The sequence below is a fragment of the Rhinolophus hipposideros genome (genome assembly GCF_964194185.1).
Source record: "Rhinolophus hipposideros genome assembly, chromosome: 5".
Taxonomy (NCBI): Eukaryota; Metazoa; Chordata; class Mammalia; order Chiroptera; family Rhinolophidae; genus Rhinolophus; species Rhinolophus hipposideros.
In genome coordinates this window covers 89,388,892-89,408,321 of record NC_138051.1, presented here as the reverse complement: position 1 = coordinate 89,408,321, position 19,430 = coordinate 89,388,892, and the positions used below count along the sequence as shown (strand labels likewise).

Below are 19,430 nucleotides of genomic sequence, written 5' to 3'. Positions count from 1 at the left end.
CCTCATTTAAGAGCTGTACCTGCCAAGAAACCTGAGCAGTTATTTCTTTCTTTCTTTCTTTCTTTCTTTCTTTCTTTCTTTCTTTCTTTCTTTCTTTCTTTCTTTCTTTCTTTCTTTCTTTCTTTCTTTCTTTCCTTCCTTCCTTCCTTCCTTCCTTCCTTCCTTCCTTCCTTCCTTCCTTCCTTCCTTCCTTCTTTCTTTCTTTCTTTCTTTCTTTCTTTCTCTTTCCCTCCCTTCCCTCCCTCCCTCCCTCCCTCCCTCCCTCCCTCCCTCCCTCCCTCCCTCCCTCCCTCTCTCCCTCCCTCCCTCCCTCTCTCCCTCCCTCCCTCCCTCTCTCCCTCTCTCTCTCTCTCCCTCGCAGCTCAAAGTGGCCCATGCAGGGATCGAACCGGCAACCTAGATGTTATGAGCACCGTGCTCTAACCAACTGAGCTAACTGGCCATGGCAGCTATTTCTAATTAACCAGTACATGAATTGGATGCTTAACCCATGATTTTGAAAATAGCAATCATCATCGCTAACGTTTACTGTGCTCCATATCCATTATCTTAGTCTCTCGTTAACCATGTGGGGTAGGTGCTGTTATTATCCTCATTTTAGTGATGAGAAGACTGAGGCCCAGAGACATTAGGTAACTTGCCCAACATCTCATGGTTCGTGGGAGTAGTGGCGCCTAGTTTGATTCATCAGGACCAGGCACATCACATGCTGGAGCCAGTGCAAGATGAAACTGTGGTCCCTCCCTAAAAAATGATTAAGAACATCACAATTGTACTAGCAGAGCATGAAACCAAGCATGGAGCCCTTCAAAGTGTGGGGTCCTCTTTAACTGCACAGGTTACGCACTCGTAAAGCCAGTCCTGTAGGCACAGGCATTCTAGTTCTGGAATGCACACTCTTCACTAAATGGTTCGGTGCACAGACATGTTTTGGCAAAGATTTGACTTTGGCACCTAAATCGCAAATGGGAGGACTATATGTTTGATACTCAAGCCTAAGTCCTCTTTGAACCTCAGCTTTCTCTTCATAAAGAGTTTGGGATTGTTTTCCAGCTGGGGGAGAACCGAGTCCCACCTTGGTCCTCAGTTGGAACAGACTGTCCTCAGTGGGCTGGTCATCTGCTTTGAACGGCACGAGAAGCCAGATGGTAGAGTAGTTTCTTGAATGTTCGTTGCTTTGCTTAAGTCCAGCTCTGACGTTCTGGGCCAGTTCTACCTGATTGATCGCCTCTCTCCCAGCTGTGTCACCCCCTCTCATTCCCCAGCCCCACCCAAGTCATTGAGCCAGCCCAGCCTGAGTTACAGACATTGTGTCCCTTGTCCTGGTGACGTGGGAGAACAACGGAGCTTCTGGAGGAAAGTAGGAGCCAACCATCTGTTTTCTCCCGGAGCTCAGTTTTCCTGGAGACATTGCTCAGCAGTGATTTCTTCCTGCAGGGCAAGATGATAATTGCTTACTTACTGAGTGCTTACTTTGCATCAGGCTTCACACATTTAATCTTCACAGGTGACTCATTTCATCTTTAGTAGCTGCAAATCGCCCTATCTCTCAGATAAAGAAAGTGAGGTAGGAAGGGTAGGTAGATTGCCCAAGATCTGAGCATTAGTCAAGTGGAAGAATCAGAAAAGGAATCCCTGTAGTCTTTAGTTCTAGAGCCTGCATGCAACCCTTACACCTCACCTCACAGTTCTACCAAGCATTCTGGAGGGATGGGCAGGGCAGTCTCACAAGCTGGGAACTACAGCCAAAAATGGAGAAATGTGGCCCTCCTATTGCCTCAGAGCAAAGCTCCAGAATGTCAATTCTGGCATTTTCCCAGAGTGACAGGGCTGAGGGACAACCTGGAGCAGTCTCTCCATATAGGTCACTAAACGCAGGGGACACACACACATGCCTATGCACAAAATACAGCATTACTCAAGAATGGCGATTACCTTATGTCTGATATGAAGGGATGGCCTTAAATATATTTAAATCTAAATATTACTTCACTAGTGTCCTTACCTAAGAACTTTGCTTTAATTTTATTTTAGTGTTCTTGTATGAAACACTGAAAAATTAAGGAACTAATAATAATAATAATACTTGGCGTTGGTATAGTATTTTACACTTCACTGCTTTTTACCACGTTTTCCTTGAACCCTCCAACACGAGGGTTTGGAGCAGCTAAGTGAGCGTAAGGACAGCAGGTAGAATGAGGTGAATAGGATCTGGAGCCGGTATGTTCTCTCTTCTTTCTCCTGCTCCTTGGATGACGCTGGAAGGTTCCCTGAGCACCGTCCCTTATCTAGGTGGTGGGGAAGATCCTCTCTGAAAGCTGGAGGGTTTGCAGCACTTGCCAGGGCTCAGAAGATGCCTAGTCAGCAGGTTCAAAGCCTCAATTTGTTTGCTGGTGTGTGCAATATATTTCTTCCCGAGTTAGTGGACTAAAAGAAAACCTATATTCCCTGATAGTTATCAGGCAATTGTGAGACAGCAACACAAGAGTCATAAATGTTTCCATAAGTTACTGGAATGTTACCATAAACCTGCATAATGTGAGCTGTATAGGCACATGTATTCCCTTTCAATAGGGCAGGTTGATGTAAGTCAGATTATTGTACAGGGGAATGCTTAGAAGAATGATTTTGTCTCCGTGCCTGAAAGCACCTGAAAAAAGTTCCAAGAGCTTTTTTTTTTTTTTTGCACCATTAAATCAAAACAGTGGTGAGTAAAAGAAATGCAAGATTAGGAAGGCTTGCTTGAACACTCATATACGAAATGGAAACTGTAATTTAGATAATTTGTGATAAGAGGTTTGAATGATTCTGAGTAGGAAATTGAAAAGGAAAATAGCTATGTGACTCATTACCCAAGGGCAGGGAGCAACAGTGAGTTCCCTGGGCACACAGGAGGATTGATGGACCAACCATCAACACTGTTCGTTACTGTGTTACATCCACAACATACTGGTGACCACCAACCTGATAACTCACCCATTGCGTCGGTTTAGAAGCAGGCCCCTCATGAGTTCCCCTAACACGGGAGACTAATTTAGGAAATGATCTCAACACTAGACAGCATAATATTGCAATGCTCACTGGCATGAAAATGAATAACCAGTAATTTAGACCCTCATCTCTATATGAACTGTGCTAACACCATAAGCCTTTCCCCCTGCCAGCTCTCCTGTCTTTAGCCCCATCCATACAGCGTAAACCCAATACTTGCTATACCTAAGTTACTTATGTAATTGCAGAACTCTCAAGGATGCAAATGTTGGTGTTTTCAAAGCACTATTGGATAAGCACACTAGTAAACCTGGCTATAAAAGGATTCTTCTGTATTGAAACATTCATTCCACCAACAAACATTTATTGAGCACTTGGTAATCCTTGATGCAAGAGGTGAGTGGGAGGAGAGGCCGGACTCAGAGATGAGGCAGGGTTTCCAGTACAGAAAAAGAGAGCCAGGGAGGAATTGAATGTCACTGTCAGTGTGGAAAAGAGACACGAAGTCTTCCTTCCCCCCCACCCCCCACCCCCTTTACTGTTTTCAGGCTTCCCAGAGGAGAGCTGTATGATCCTTGGGTCCTTTCTGAATTTGGCCACATAGTTTCCTTACCGTGGCATGCTAATGACTCTAGGAAGGCAAATGCAGATGACAGCCACAGTCTGGGGGAGGGGATGCCCATGGGATGAGACTATAAAGGAGAAGCTCTTTTCAAATCTAAAAGCGACCTTCTTAGGTGTGCAGGTTCCTAAATTAGATGGGTCCAGGATGTTTGGTGTTTCTGAAGTGGATGGTACTATCCTCCATCAGAAACACAAATCTGGGTTACCACAAATTTCCTAAAATGTCATCTAACTGAATACATTAGATCCAGGAAACCTGGATCTCCTTAAAACTGTTTACAAGAAGAGAAGGAAGAGAAGCAATGGTACAGTGTTCTGAGTTGAATAGGGCCTTTGAAATGAAGTTCTACTCCCTAAAGCTCATCAAGTGTGTGTGTGTGTAGGGGGAATACAGAAACGTGTTAAACTGTCTGTGGAGTCTTTGGTTCCGTACTCTAAGTTCTCTGCCACCTCACCCATTTCCCTCTCTCTTTTTAATATTTCTCACCAGGGTATGGGAATATTGCTCCAAGCACTGAAGGAGGCAAAATCTTTTGTATTTTATATGCCATCTTTGGAATTCCACTCTTTGGTTTCTTATTGGCTGGAATTGGAGACCAACTTGGAACCATCTTTGGGAAAAGCATTGCGAGAGTGGAGAAGGTCTTTCGAGTGAGTACTGCCTGTGTTTAAGCTCTATAACCTCTGTGATACAAAGGGCTTTAGCCTGACAGGATCCAGAAGTAATCATCAGGGATGTCCACTTTTAATGGAATAGTCTAACGTTAAGATTGTATTTTCTATTTTGGCCAATGGTAGTCACAGCTACTGTGCTGTAACTCCCCTCTTTGTGGTAGTTTCCTTCTTTAGAGTGGTATTTCTGGAAGCACAACACAAGGGTTGTGTATGGATTTGCCAACACAGATTTTCTGAAGACGTGCGTTTCTTTTTAAGGATGGAAGACGGGTTCCTTATTATATTTACAATCAAGTAGAGAATTATAAATTCATCCATTTTTTTTTATTAGAACACCTTCACTCCATTTTATTTCCAAATACAGTGTCTTCAGGCTGATTCTGGCTTCTAGGAACTCTTCCAGAAGCCTGTCTTTTCTAGACACTGCGTTGTGTTTTGTCCCCTCATGGCCCCTTCCTATTTTTCCTCCCACCGCAGTGATGTACTAATTCATACGAAGCTGTTGATAATTGCTATTGCCTTAGTAGGTTTTTTCCTTTTGAGAATACTTACCTTTAAACAAGGGGCCAAAATCTCAATTCAAGGAATTTGTTTACTAAAGATGGCATTCCTGGCTTCAGTGATAGGCATGTAGAGTAGATGTGATTGGATTGGGGTTCCCAATGCCCTTTAACTCACTCCCATTCATGTGATTTAATAGAACACGTATTTTGCTATATGTAAGGTCATTTCTACTCCCTCATTATCAACCTAATTCTCAAGTCTTTCAAACCTTGTTTAGGGAATTTTTCTCATGATGATTTAAGATTTAAAAATGACAATTTGAGATTTTTTTTCCAGAATCTAGCAATGATGGGCAAAGATACATCAATGGGAAGCTCTAAACCTGAACTTGTTTTTCCCTCTGAGACAAGAACTTGCGGCCAACTTTTCTTTAGCAGAATGCAAGGGAGCTTTCCATTTCAGGTTGTTAGAGTCGGGAGGGGGAATAAGGAGCTCTGCTGGCTTAGGTCCACCTTTTATAAACTCAGTGATCCTGGGTGAGCTGCCTCAGTTTACTCACTGGCACAAGGGGATAGAATTCTCATCCACTTTATAATATTTTGGTAATGATGAAATAAATTAATGTATGGAAAATAGCTCGACATAGGGCTAGACACGTAGAGCTCAGGGCTGCTGTGTGTCTGTCTCCTGGAAGAAGTATTTCTTGGCAGGCGAACCACCCATTCCGATTTCACCTGAGCAGCTCCGCAGTGGTGTGTGGGTTTTTCTGGGATGTCCCACAACTTTTGCTCCCTAAGTGCTGGCTGGCCAATCAGCCTCGTTAGACCATATACCTGGGCTCAGTGGTCACCATGGAAACCGCCAGAGCTCAGCTTCTCTGCTTCTCAGACGGTCAGGTCTCCCTAAACCACAACTCTGTCTTCCAGAGCTGTTCTTGGAGGTGCCCGGTTAGCCATGGCCTCAGGGTCTTCTGAGTTAGAGAACAATGAGTCTGGCGGATCAAACGCGCAGAGAACAGAACTGAAATGGAGAAATGACTGACCAGGCATTTTCATATTTAGGTAGCTTCTCTAGTAGATCACAGTGTCTTTATTTGTGGAAAGAAAGGATTGGACTAAAAGCTTTTGAAATTCCTCTTTAACCTAACAAAAAGAATTGAGTTACTGTATTCTCAATGAGGGAAGAGGTTGCAGTCCTTGGACTACATCTGCTACCACATTGGAAGACTCAGTTTCCCCTAATGAATTTCGGGCTTCAAATAGACTGCTGCTCTCCTTCCCCTTAAAGCTGCCTCTCGATGGATCATTCAAAGGACTGTGGGTCAGAGCCTTACCCATCTCACCTTTCATTTTTGTGCTGATGTCCCCCTCAGTTCCTTGCAGCGCCATTAAGGGCTGGGGGTCTTTGGGGAAGAAGCCAGCAGTACAGTATCAGGCACCACAGGATGTAGGCATTTGCGGAACACTGGAGGGTGCTGTTGGAAGGGGTGGCTGAGTTCAGGCGGGGGTGGGGGGGGAGGGGAGATAGAGCACAATTCCTGGATATGCAAACAAGGAACTCAGCAAGGGCTGGTTTGCATATACTTTTGGTAGGAAATCTCCAAGCTCTTTGCCATTCATTACACTACATCTAAAAGGCCAGTTACTTTTAGGTGATTATTTGAGAATTTAAAATTATATAAACCAAAATTATATAAAACCTGGGCTGTGAATTTTTAGCTCCCGTGGGGAAGATCACTTTTTCCCCCACCTCCTCAGTGATTGTTAAGCCTTTCCCTTCATCTGTTGTGTTTTTTTCTTTTTTTTCTCAGTTCTTGGGGAAGAGAGGCTATTTTTTGTGCAGTAAAGAAAATAGAAAATCAGCCTTCTAGGTACCTATCTTCTGAGGTGACATAATTTGGGTCCTTCTACCACATCTGAGCCTCATTTTAAAGAATGGCGGACGTTACCGTATTTTTTTGGAATGCTTCTGGCTAATAAAATGTGTGACTGTTGGGGTTCTTACGGGGTGGATAAAAGAAAATTCTTTTTTTTTTCCTCTGAAGCTCAGAACTAATTGAGAAGTAGACATAGGAGTCATATGGAGATTAAAATGTCAACTTTATTGCTGATAAGCTCGTTAAAGAATGTAGCTTTAGCTCTGATGCCAAAAGGAGTCTGTAATCACTTCACTCTGAATTACAACTTCCCTGCTGCATTAGTTTTCTATTGTTGTGTAACAAATTATCACAAATGCAGAGCTTAAAACAACACCCATTTATTATGTTGCAGTTCTGTAGGTCAGGAGTCCAGGCAGGCATGGTGGAGTGCCATGCCCAAGATATCATGTGTCTGAAATCAAGGTTTCAGCCAGGCTGGGCTCTGGATTTGGGTAAGACTCCGCTTCCAAACTCATTGAGGTTTTCGCACAAAATAATTCCCTGTGATTGTAGGACTGAGATTTCTGTTTCCTTGCTGGTTGTCAGGTTGGGGCCATTCTTAGCTTGTTGAGGATGCCTGTATTCCTTAACTTGTGGCCCCTCCATCTTCAAAGCCAGAATTTTTTCCCACACCACCAAGTAATTCTCTGACACCAGCTGGGTGGCCAACAATTCAACTAAATTCTGATACTCTCTACTCAGAGATGGTGTCAGATCCCATGGGTTAAGGGCTCAATCCCACAAGACTACCCTGCACTTCAGATGCCAATTGCAAGTCCAGGTTGTTAACTGTGCTTCTGACTGACTGGCTATTAACCAGATGTTCCCATGACCCCCTCCTTGGGATCGATTATTTTGCGAGAACAGCTCATAGAACTCAGGAAACCCTTTTACTCACGAGGTTACTGATTTATAACAAAGGATATTAAAGGGTATGAATCAACAGCCACATGAAGAGATACATAGGACAAGGTCCCAAACCAAGGAGCTTCTGTCCTCGTGGAGCTTGGGACCTGGCACAGTAGCACATGGGAGGGTTCCGGTTCCCCAACCTGGAAGCTCTCCAAATCTCCTCCTTTGGGGTTTTTGTGGAGACTTTATTACGTAGGCATGATTGATTCAATCACTGGCCATTGGTGACTGAGTCAACCTCCAGCCCCTTTCTCCTTCCTGGAAATCAGAAGGTGGGACTGAAAGTTCCAACCCTCTATTCCTGGTTGGTTCCTCTGACAACCTTAGGTAACCCAAGAGTAGGCTCATTAACATAAAAAAAGACACATTTATGGCTCTCCCTACAGGAAATTTCAAGGGTTTTAGAAGTTCTATGCCAGGAATGGATAAAGACCAAATATGCATTTCTTATTCAAAATCACAGTATCACACAATTATACCCAGGTTTATTCTCTTTCTGCCCCACGCTCCTTGGCACATTAGCTTTTAACCTTCAGGCTTGTCACCATGTGGTTTGCAAGATGGCTGCCTCAGGACCAAACATCATGTTTGTGTTCAACACACTCAAGACAAGACAGAAAAGTCTCTTTTTACGGGAGAAAACTCTTTTCCAGAAGTTACTCTGCAGACTTCCCCTTTTGTCTCACTGACCAAAACTGGGTCACATGACCATTTCCACCTGCAAGGTAGGTTAGGAAAGTGAGTATCTGACAAAGGAGAATGCGGTGGATTGATTTAGACCAGTGGTTCTCAAAGTGTGTTCCCTGGGCCAGCAGCATCAGTGTCCTCTGGGAACGTGTTCGAAATCCAGATTCTTAGAGAAGTCGGGGCGCAGGAATCTGTGTCTACCAAGCTTTCCAGGTGATTCTGATGCCTACTGAAGTTTCGGAACCCTTGGCACAGAGGAATCACATTTCATCCCTTGGGGCCGACCACATTGCTGTGATAAACAAAATTAGAATTGTTAGCAAAGAAGAAATTGGGATAAACAAATGACAGCATCTGCTACAAGTATCATCAACTGCTAGGCACACAGACCACTTATAGGGAAGATGTTCTCCTTCCCTCTTGTCGTAAATCAGATGGCCTTGGGGATCCTTGAATCAGTCAGGAGAGACTAGCTTATGCTATGGTAGCAAGTAACCACAGTTTACTCTCACCCCTGCCAGGTCTGCTGCAGCCCAGGCAACTCTCCAGGCTTCAGGTTTTTTTTTAAGAAAAGGATTGCTGGGCATTGCACATTGGTTCTTAAGAACTCTGGCCTCTAATCACAGCACGTTGGTCCCTAGTTACTTGGCCCACCCAGCTGCACAAGGAGCCTGGGATGTACTGCTTGGTCTCCAGGAAGGGAGGAGATGGGAAAACTGCTCATGTGCATACTCCCTGGGTCCATTCCTGGGCCCCACTCTAGGCTGACAGCATCCCTAGGATTTAGAACTGATGGCCTTTGGATCAGTCTTTGGGGAACATGGCTCTAGTGAGACTCATTTTACACCTGAGGAATGGAGCCCAAGATTTGTTAAGTGACTTGCTAAAAGCTGCAGAGTGAGTTGGGGGCACGACCTGGATTTGAACCAGTAATCCTGCCTTAACCTTTTCCAGGTAGGCTAAAAATATTTACTGTCAGATATATTAATCCACACCATGAAACCGATTGGCGTTTAGGAATTTTGAACACGCCACGCTAACGCATAGAGATGATTTACAAATATTTATATAATATAAAGTAAAAACAATTTTTCCTAGGTCTTCAGGGGGAAATCTGGGCTGTTACCAAGGAAATTATTTGGGATGAAGCAGGGCTGATCTTGAGTTCCAAAGCCGATTCTGGAAGCCAACAGCCTTTCTCCCCACTGCTGTGGGCTGGCTCTTTTGCTGGGCCAGGCCGACTGTCACAGGAGAGGATGCTGTAGGAAAACTGGCCAGATTGTGGACTGGATCCCGTTTTCTTGCTCTGAGCAGCACTTTGGCCTCTGGTAGGAAGCAACTGCCTCTTTTTATCTGGCTGATCAGCAGGTTTTCTGATATCATCTCTAAAATCAAGGGACGCTCTTTTTCTTCTTCTTCTTTGGTCTTTCCCTCCCAAAGTACAGAAGAAATGTTTGTTCACCTTTGAAGCCAAAGAAGCCTGGCTATAGCTAACAAACAATAACACATTACCATAGGCTTATCGGTGTCATTATTACCTGGGGACTTTGGAGCCTGCCAAATGCTTAAGATGGGGTGATGACAATCTCAGTCTGCTAATTATGTTCAATTAGTGGGCTAATCAATCACTTTGGATTGCAGGAAGGGGCTGGTGGTAGAAGGCTAGGACTCCCAGAGGCCTCTGCCATGTGCCTGGCATGAGTCAAGGAAAGACTTTGAAGAACACATTTGGCAGGAAGCTTCTGTTTCTCACAGGGAGTCTTGGAACTAGCTCCCAGCAGCAATGGGGTTAACTTAAAAAATATATATTTCAATAAGATAAAAACCTTTGTTTTGCAAACTGGGTGTTATTTTCAGCTCTGTGGGTAAAATTTCCCATTCCTAAAAGTAGTGGAAATGTTCATTGTGTTTCATTAGTTATGCACCTCAACACTGAGCCTAAATAGATGGCAGGAAGCCAGATGGTAGGCTGAGAAGCCAGGTGGTAGGCTGAGGTGGTAATGTGTGTGTGTGTGTGTGTGTGTGTGTGTGTGTGTGTGTGTGCATGGGTGCTTGCATACCTTGTTAGAAATTCCTGAGAAATAACTCAGTAGGATTAATGTACATAGATAATGTGAGTTTATTTTGATCAGACAGAAGACCCTGGTTTAAATATGCACAATTGCTTTCTTATTTTCCCTAAGGGGTTATAAGGGGGTGGAAGGTAATTGTTTTAAAATACAAAGAAGACCAATATTTTTAAAGCTCTATCAACCAGGTCTCTTCTAAATTCGTTCAAGGATATTGTGTAACTGTAGTGATAGGTCTGCCTGTGCACTTGAGACAAACTATGTAAATAGTATCCACAAAACTGGCTACATGATATCTTTTAATGACAGCCTGTGACAGTTTGTGCAGGATGGTCCCTTCTTTTCTTTCTTCCTCTAATACAGGGTCGCTCAGCCTCAGCTGGATATTTGGGCTGGATAGTTGTCATGGGACATGTCCTGTGCATTGTAGGATGTTTAGCCACATCCTTGGCTTTTACTCACAAGACGCTGCTATCATCAGTGCCCTTAGTTGTGACTGCCAAAAATGTCTGCAGACATTACTAAATGTCTGGGGGACAAAGTGGTCTAGTTAAGCACCATGACTCTGCTAGGATGTAAGGGGTTCGTTGCCCCACAGGTCCTAGGGGGCATGCCCTGGTCTCCTGCCTGAATCTTCCACAGGAATTCTAGTGTCTCTACTAAAAGTCTTAGCCAGTTCTCCAATGCCAGTGCCATTTCTTCTCAGAACTCTCCTTTCTCCTTAAAGAGGAATAAGATCATTTCTCACCAATAAGGGAAAAAGCCTGGGGACTTGACTCTGATGAATATATCAAGATAGATGGTTCTGCTGTTATTCTTCACAGGCAAACCATCTCAGCACTAACTTTAGCTGACTCAGTAGGAATGTATTCTTCTAATCTAATGTATTCTTCCTCTGTTGCAGCTTATCTTTGGTAACTGGCCAGAGGCTCTTTGGTGTTTCCTGTTGCCTTCTGGGATCGTTTTTTTAATGGCCTTTAAATGCATCTTCACTCTTTTCTAGAAACAGTAGAGTGATCAGACTGCCCAAAATGTAACTACTTAAAATACCTGGATAGTGATTAACATTTACACATTTTTATGGTAGCTTTAACAGAGTCTTTCTTTTTCTTTCTGGCAAACTTTGATCACAGGTAACTTCTGGGAGTCTGTTACTTTGGGGTGGGCAGTCACTCATGAGCTTCTGTATGAGGGGATTTTTGTAGGGAGACTTGGATTTGTCATTTGTCCAACAGGATTTGGCTGTGGCCAGACTGTGTACTATGGCAGTTCAGTCTGGGAGTCTAGAGATAAGTGGTTAATCTGTTTGGAAGGTTTACTCTATGCCAGACAGCGGGTTGTGGGCTTTAACTATAGTAAGCTATACAGCAACCCTCTCAAAGAGACCTTCTTAATTTTATGAGAGTTGAATGCTGACCCTGGTTCTGTGACCTGTCCAAGGTCACCCAGGCCATCAGTGACAGAGCAGGTATTCCAAACCAGATCTCCTGCTCCAGTGTGCATGCCTACACTCAGTCTATCCCCTACCCTTCCTTCCTTTTTTCTCTTGTAAGATAGGGATAGTATCTGATGGTTCAGAAAGTCTTCATGAAAGGTTAGTAAACCCTGGGGATAGGGGAAGATGGCCAGTTGAGGAAAAGTCTTTTTCTGCTCTCGGGAAGTTTTAGTTTTCTAACTTTATGTCATCTATTGATACTCTGAATTGGCAGTAGCTTCTGATTCTTTTCTGTACACCTGTTCTATCTCCCTTACAGTGCTTCATTATTATCAGATATCTCTTTCTTGGTATTCTCTGCTCCTGGAGATGAATCTAGGATGTAAATGCCTCCTTGCTCATGACTGCTAGGTGATGGTGGGCTTATACAACCAGGGCTTGTACTGTCCTAACCGCTGACTTGTTTTGGCTCACCGCCAAGAGAGAAGTTGTTGGTCAGACAAAATTTTCCACACTGTTCTTTCACTTTGTACAACCCACTTAGTATTGACAATGAGAGGACACCCAGCTCACAGCCAAGCCCATGGTGAGCCGAGTCAGCTGGTGTTGCCCTCAAAAGTATACTTCGTTTTGGACTCAACCGATTGCCTCAATGCTCTGCTTCAGTGGTTTTGAGAATCCGGAGCTTATTAATTTGCAGTGGGGATTTAACTCAGTCCTAAGCTCAAGGAATGTGATGGAAGAAGCTCCTCTGAAAGTGTCATACAATCGAAGACTATTTTTATGGGTATTCACTCTCTGCTAGCTCATGCCACTGAAGAGATGATCACTTTCTAGGATCCTGGGACTTTTGTTAATTAAAATATTTAATCTCTTTGCATTTTGGGGCCAGTACAGGTCTAGTGATGCTTTAAATCAACCACATGGTAACCTGTTTCGAAAACTTCCAGGTATTTTTCAGTTATGAATTTAATGCAAGAATTTTATTAGCCTTTATTTTTATTAGTATCACAAAATCAGCTTAATAGGTGGATGATTTCCCCTGTTCACACTTTATCACTCATTTTCACAGGCTAGTTTGGGTCCTCTGGAAGGCAATGATTTAATAATAATTCTTTGCCCTTTTATGGAACTCTTTACTTAAAAAAAATATTTATCAATATAAGAAAATAAACCACAACCTTTTTTCTTTTTCTTTTACATTTAGCTTCATGCTATTCCTGTTAGTCACGCAAGTAATAAACCATTCTAGTGTAGCTTCTGTCAAATTTGATTCCTGAAAATTGAGAGAAATCTTTGTTGAAATGCTTCTGCCTATCCTGGAGCTGGGTATATGATCTGTTTGTTTACAGTAGGGTGGCCAAGAGAATGATTTCTAAGTGACTGATGTGTCAGTAGTCCTTGATAAAAAGTAGCTTTAGAAACGTTTGCTTTAGGAAAGGGACAATGTTTAGAATACATCGTTACTGAGAGGTGTGCCAGTATTCGGAACCTTCACCCAACAGAAACAGTGCCTTTGGGAGGTGCCCGCATGACAGACATAGTACCGCCACACTGCTCAGCAGGATCCGATGGCTTTGTGCAAGGATCGAATCCAGCCTAGGAAATGTGCATCCCTCTTAGAGGAAATACACTTTGTATTATCTTTCTGAGGGAAAACGCTTTGCTTTTTCTTTTCTGAGAACTGCATTTGTGCGTCATAGCATTTTTGACTTAATGGTTTTGCATTGTGTCTTGGAAGTTTACTGCTGAGTTTTAGTCTCTAGTCAGTATAGAGCTGTGCTTCTCACCCTGTGGGTGGTGGGTCCCCAGGGCCTGAAGTGCCCTATTTTTAAGGATCAGAGAATCTTTTTGAGCATCATGTAATGCTGGTAGACAGACTAAACAATATGTCTCCTTCATGCGGGTACTACCCTTTCCCAAACGTTTGTGGAGGGGTCATCATCCAAGAACTCATTTAAGTTCATTTTCAAAGGTGATTCCTGCGTTCATAGTATCTTTTCTTCTTGCTATTTTTCACAGTCAGAGGGTACTAAAAGTTCTGTGGCGATCGAGGAGGTTTCTTTTTTGTTTTTTGTTGTTTTAAATGTTCAAAAGGGATTCCCATACTCAGAAAAGCTGAAAAGGGTAGAGACACTGCCTTTTCAAATCAGCACTGTTTCCAGGTCATTCTGGGGTCTTTTTCCCCGTGGAATCAACATTGTTGTCCTGGCCATTGTCGCCGTTTCAAAGAGGTTCTCATTTAAGGCAACTCTGGAGCGTGGGGTGTATTACAGAGCTTGCGTCACCTTTTTCTTTATGCCGATTTTTTATTGTGGTAAAATATACACAGTATAAAACTTACCATTTTAACTGTTTTTAAATGTATAGTTTAGTGGCATTTGGTACCTTCATACTGTCATGCAAACTTCGTCACTGTCCATCTCCAGAACTTTCTTGAGATGACTCCTCAGTCTGCTTTCCCCACCCCTACCCCCAGCCCCGGGCAACCTAGAATCTACTTTCTGTCTGTATGAATTTGACTGCTCTAGGTGGAGCCACCTAGTATCTGTCCTTCTGTGGCTGTTTATTTCGTTTAGCATGAGGTCTGTAAAGATTCACACACGTCGAGGCTTGTGACAGGAGTTCCTTCCTTCCGAAGGAGGCATGATATTGCATTGTATGGCTACACCACATGTTGTTTATCCATTCTTCTATCAATGGACACTTGGGCTGCCTCACCTCTTGGCTGCTGTGATTAACGCTGCTATGAACATGGATACACTAGTACCTGTTTGAGTTCCTGCTTTCAATCCCTTTGGGTGTATACCCAGAAGTGGCATTACTGGATCATAGGGGAATTCTGTGTTTCATTTTGTGTTATACTGTTTTCCACAGTACTGCAATATTTTATATTCCCACCAGCAGTGCACAAAGGTTCCAATTTCTCCCTAGCCTCACCAACACTCGTTATTTTCTGTTCCCCCCCCCTTCAATTTTCATGGGCCACAAAGATAGCATTTGGTAACTTGCTATCTGATTGCCCCTTGAGCTCTGGCTGCTCCAACAGCTGCCATTCTGTTCCAGTGGGGGTGGGTAACTAGGAGAGGCCAGGCCCTGTGCCTTGCCTCCTTCTGGCACCTGCCTTCCCTCCTGCTTATTTCCATCCTGCTTCTTCAGCTCTGGCAGCAGAGCTGCTGGGCGGGAGGGCGGCCCAACACCAGGTCAACTTGGGCCTCTGCACACTGGTGACGTCTGGTTTCCACTAGGCCTTGCTGCTGCTCTGAAATCCCTTTATTCACCTCAAAAAGATTCACTGTCCAGCTTCCTGTTGTTGCTTCTCCTTCACACCTCTCCCCAGATCGATTTAATAAGCAGTTTTCAAATAACGCCTTCTATGTTTTCAACTCTATGGGATATGTGGTATAAACAAGAGACAGTTTCTCTCTCTCTTTCTCTCTCTTTCATTTTCTCTCTCTTTGGAAACAGATATGTATAAAGACCAATGTCACTGAGGACACTAGGGGCCTGGGGCAGGCAGGCTCTGAAGTCACATGGCCTCTGTGTCTAAGCCCTCATTTACCACTTACAAGCCATGTGACCACAGGCTGTGCCTGTTTCCTTGTTTGAAAGATGGGGATAACAATCATAGGGACCTCTGTTGGTCCTTAGTTGATGCATGAGAACAATGTCTGGCATAGAGTTAGACTCAGTACGTGTTGCTCACTGTTACGATAAACATGCTGTTAGCTGTAGGAGCCCAGGGGAGGCACTTGGGAATTCTGGCTTGTATATTTGTGATCACACACATCTTCAATGATGTGCCTGTCTTATGTTGCTAATAGATTGTTCTCTTTAAGGAAAGCATAAGGACCTTGACTCTAAGGGCTACTATGTCTTTCTTCTCTTGTACCCCTGTGGTACCTGCTCAGAGCAAAGCACTTTGGAGGCGTTTGGTAACTACTTACTGATTGGAAGTTGATTGGAGATGAGAGAGCAATGAACCAGATTCCTTTCCATGCACCCAGGGTATGTAGGCTAGGTAGCACCCCTGACAAACCCAGGTGAAGGAGAGCTTGCTGACACTGCCCTGGGACCTACCCTTCCTGGGAATGGGCGTGGAGGTGTGGGGCTGGAAAAGTGGAGGGAGCTGCAGAAAAGGCAGTGACAGGCTGGGAATCTGATGGACAGGAGGGCTTGGGCCTGGGACAAAGCTCCAGTCATCAGTTCTTGCCCTAGGAGGAAAAGTTGCATTGGCCATGACCATGACTCAACGAAGGAAGAATACAGAGGGTCTGAGCATGCCCCTGCTGGTCTGTCTGTGCAAGGGGAGTGTGGGGGAAGGCTGTGTTCTGCTCCCTCAGTCGCACTTCACACTCTGCAACTGTTTACACACATGGGTCCATGATACTCCACTGCGTACGTAGACTCTAGTAAAAGGGAACTCAAAGAATGGAAAGTATTTTAGCTACGTGCTGATGGCCTCTCAGCTTGCATGTGCTCTTATTAGATCTTGAACACACGGGTCATGATTTTGTAAAGCATCAAAGTGTTCCTAGACTTCCTTCCCCAAGGATACCTGGCTCTCCAATATCAAAAGCACCTCGAAAGACACTCATGTTTAGATACTGCGTGCTTGCCACTATGGTGCCACTTAGACAGAAGTGGCCCCTAGGTTAGTTTTTTCATTCTTTGGCAGAAATGAATTTTACTGTAGACATCAACAATCTTCCTATATGAGCCTGGGGAATGGTCGAAAGGGCTCATGTTGTTATTATTAGTAGTATTTGACTGTCTACCTATCCACATCCCACACCCTGGATTCCTCTTACTGATGAGTAGGCACAAATGAATGAGTTGTGAGTCTCCTATGAGTTACCAGGACTTTCCCTTCTAATGTAACACTACTTTGCACTTTAGTTTGAACAATTAGAAACAGGGATATATATATAGCATGCAGTTAAAAAAAGGAAAGGAATCTATATATGATTTTAAGGATAGAGTACAGAAAGCTTCTGTGTGATTTTTTAAAAAATGAGTTTTACTGAGTACTGTAGCAGAGTTGGCAGTGGAACTAACAAGAAAGCAAATATCAACATTTAAAATGAAATTCATGACATATAAATGCCATATGGTGTTCTTGCAGTGTTATTACCACTTTCTCTTTGGCTTTTTTTCTCTTTTGACATCACTCTTTGCTTCTTGTCTTTGCTGCTCTTTAAAAAAGTTTCAATTGTCCTTAGCCTTTTCATTCTGTTTTATTAGGTGTATTTCTTTCCTACCTGTCCTTTGGAGGTTTGTGAACCTTTTCCCCACGGAAAAGGAGGAAGAGGACCTGTCCAGATGGCTGTATAAACATGTGACATCTGCTTCTGGGAGCCTCGCCGGGGGGACTTTGAGGGTTGATGAGAGGCCCCCCTGTCTAGAAAATGGGCATATTGCTTCCCATCTCTTTTCTATTTTTTAAAAAGTATTACAGGCATTTAGTTTTAAAAATGTTTTTAAAAATGTCTTAGTTTTAAATTCTCTCTTATGGTTAGGGAAACAACAACTACAAAAAATGAACCTACCAACCAGATTTTGTGAAAAGTTCGTACTGACCAAAAGTTTAAGTTTTTCATAGCTAGTGTTCTTCCTTGGAGTCATCTTTGATGATCGAGTCTGGGGAGAAATCTCTTCCCACAGGGGAAATTCAAAGAACCTGTGCATTTGCACTGAACGTGCCACACTCTTTCATCTCCAGAATTTGCATGTGATATTTACGGTGCTTCCGGCAGTTCCCACAACCCCCTACTATCAGGGTAAATGTCAGTTCTGCAGGGAGCTTTTTCTTGTCTCTTATATGAGGTCAACACCCTGTTTCCCCTTCCACTGTACCTTGTACACCCCTAGAATGACATTCATCTCCCTGATTGGCGATCCGTTTTCGACGCCTGCTGTGACCATAAACCAGAGAACTCTATGAGGGTGGGTCTTGTCTGCCTGGTCCACACAATCTGTAGCACAGAGCCTAATATTTCTGGCACCCATACCTGGTAAATGAATGAATGAACATTGCTGGACATGACCTCATACATTTTGATATAGAAAATGATCTTGAAACCCAAAGTAGTATTTTATGCAAATAAATGTCAATGGAAAAAAAACAGTCTTAACCTTTGAGATGCAATTATTTTGATGAAAGGGCAGTCCAGGAAAGGAGCCATCCCCTGATAATGATCATTGCACGTGGTCTTTATGTGTATAGGGACTCTCATGTCATCGAGAGTTACCTGTCAGTGTAATTCCACAGACTTCTCAGGTCAGCCCAAAATGCAATATACAGTTTAATTTCATCCAGTGATTCTCAACCCTGTGATACCCAATACTCCTTTATAGCAAATACATATGAATGCCCTTTTACCACATTGAAATGAATTTTATATTAGATAGTACAGCTTACCTACACACCTAATTTTGAAAACTTCAATACTATTTTCTAGCTATACTCTGAAGGAGAAATAAAAGGAAGGTCATTTACAATAAATAATACATGTTTCAGTAATACGTGCTTGGTCATGAGACCTGGGAGATCTATGGAAGCAGTGAGGCCCTTGTATCTGTGTGTGGAATGCAGTAGCTCCAAATGCTATCCGGTTCACATGCGTTGTGTCAGTGACTAAGAAGCCACAAAGGGCTTTTCTGCCAGTGATGTGATTTTCCAAAACGGAGAACAATTCTTGGCAAGTTTCCAACTGATCAAAATTCAGCTTTCTCACAATTTACGTTGGAATCACATTCTTGTAAAATTCAGCCTATACTGAAACAGTGTAAAAACTGTGTGTGTGTGTGTGTGTGTATTTATATGTAAAAGGGAGTTATGTTCTCAGCTCAGGTAATTAAAAACATCAATTTTTCTCAGTGGGACATTCAAAACTCATGCTAAATGTAGGATAATTCTCTCATTTGTGACACTAACTCTTGTATTACAGGAAGTGCCCCCACCCACACTACATGCCAGGAGTGTCCCTCCATTTGTGTGGCAACCACAAACACCCTCACAGATTTACCCATCACCTTCTAGGATGTTATCATCTAAATGGGGTTATAAAAAAACTTCCAGAAGCTCCTGTGTAACCTTCAGGAATTCGCATTTATAAATTTTATTCTCATGTCACCGGCCATGTTCAAATAGTCAAGACACTCCCCTTGATTCAGTTCCTGTGCTATTGATAATATTCAAATCAATTCAACACATACGTATTGTGCATGTGTGCAGGTCCATTGCTTGTGTTTCCCTATCTATATACTCCTATTAGCGTTCCACATTATGAAATCCTGGCGGTTTATCTCTTGCTATATGAATAGTTTTATTTTCTTCATAGAATAGTTTACCTTAGACAATTCCTCTCATATTTTTTCTTTGTGCCAAAAAAGAGGGAACAGGTGTGGAATGATGCACCGTGCAGGGCACCTACAATACAGAGATAGGGAGACACATATGCAGGTAAGCAGCAATGCAGGAGGAGTGGGTCTCCCTCAGGGGACCGTGCAAGGAACAAAGACAGAAGGGAGGGGAACACAGGAACTCTAACCAGAAGGCGGGAAGGCTTCCTGCAGAAGGCGATGTGGGAACTGTGTTTTGAGGAATGAACAG

General features: G+C 43.3%; 1 protein-coding gene across 2 annotated transcripts in view; it reads left to right on the top strand.

The window, feature by feature from the left end:
* KCNK10 (potassium two pore domain channel subfamily K member 10) overlaps nt 1–19,430 on the top strand; it is a 116,996-nt gene that overhangs the window by 80,816 nt on the left and 16,750 nt on the right. For both annotated transcript variants that reach the window (XM_081048519.1, XM_081048518.1), the window contains exon 4: nt 4,106–4,266. In XM_081048519.1, coding sequence (XP_080904645.1) covers nt 4,106–4,266 — 161 coding nt within the window. The remainder of the gene's footprint in view (nt 1–4,105; nt 4,267–19,430) is intronic.